The 499-nt window shown below is 36.1% G+C and overlaps 1 protein-coding gene across 1 annotated transcript in view; it reads right to left on the reverse strand.

Annotated features, from left to right (window-relative positions):
* The window catches only part of LOC119594226, a gene marked incomplete at its 5' end in the record, with an annotated part of 14,551 nt that overhangs the window by 1,809 nt on the left and 12,243 nt on the right, over positions 1 to 499 (reverse strand). The window contains 1 exon segment of the mRNA XM_037943296.1: positions 204 to 322. Within this exon segment, the coding sequence (XP_037799224.1) occupies positions 204 to 322 (119 nt within the window).

Raw genomic sequence — 499 nt, forward strand, 5'->3', positions numbered from 1 at the left:
CATAGATTTGGGTAAACACATCTAAAGATTTTCAGACAGTTAAAATGAGAAAAGGGAATGCCTAAATGAAAAATAAAAGACCTCATAATCTCTCTACCACAAAGAAATCTTTCCCAGTTCCAAACCACTACCAGCACTAATCCTTTCTCTCTTTTGATTATGATCACCACAGCCCTTGTTTGTCACATCCTACGCCAACTTACCTGGTGTTGCCAATCTTCTTGTGTGGCTCCTTCCATGAGCAAAAGCGATCCTGGGATGAGAGGAAACCGAAGGAATCCACTGCCGTCCTTCCTCTGCATCTCAAAGAGCCTTGTCACACCTGTAAAAGAGATATGAAAAATCAAACGTAAATAATGTAAATAGTATTGGGGAAGAAAGGGCATTTTTTTTTTATCTATGCAACATTTTCCATGGATAAAACTAAAATAGAATAAACAAAAAATATCTTACACCTCAAAATGGATATAAATAAATACCAACAATTACTCTTTAAATC

The sequence above is a fragment of the Penaeus monodon genome, chromosome 33 (assembly GCF_015228065.2).
Source record: "Penaeus monodon isolate SGIC_2016 chromosome 33, NSTDA_Pmon_1, whole genome shotgun sequence".
In the NCBI taxonomy this organism is placed as follows: domain Eukaryota; kingdom Metazoa; phylum Arthropoda; class Malacostraca; order Decapoda; family Penaeidae; genus Penaeus; species Penaeus monodon.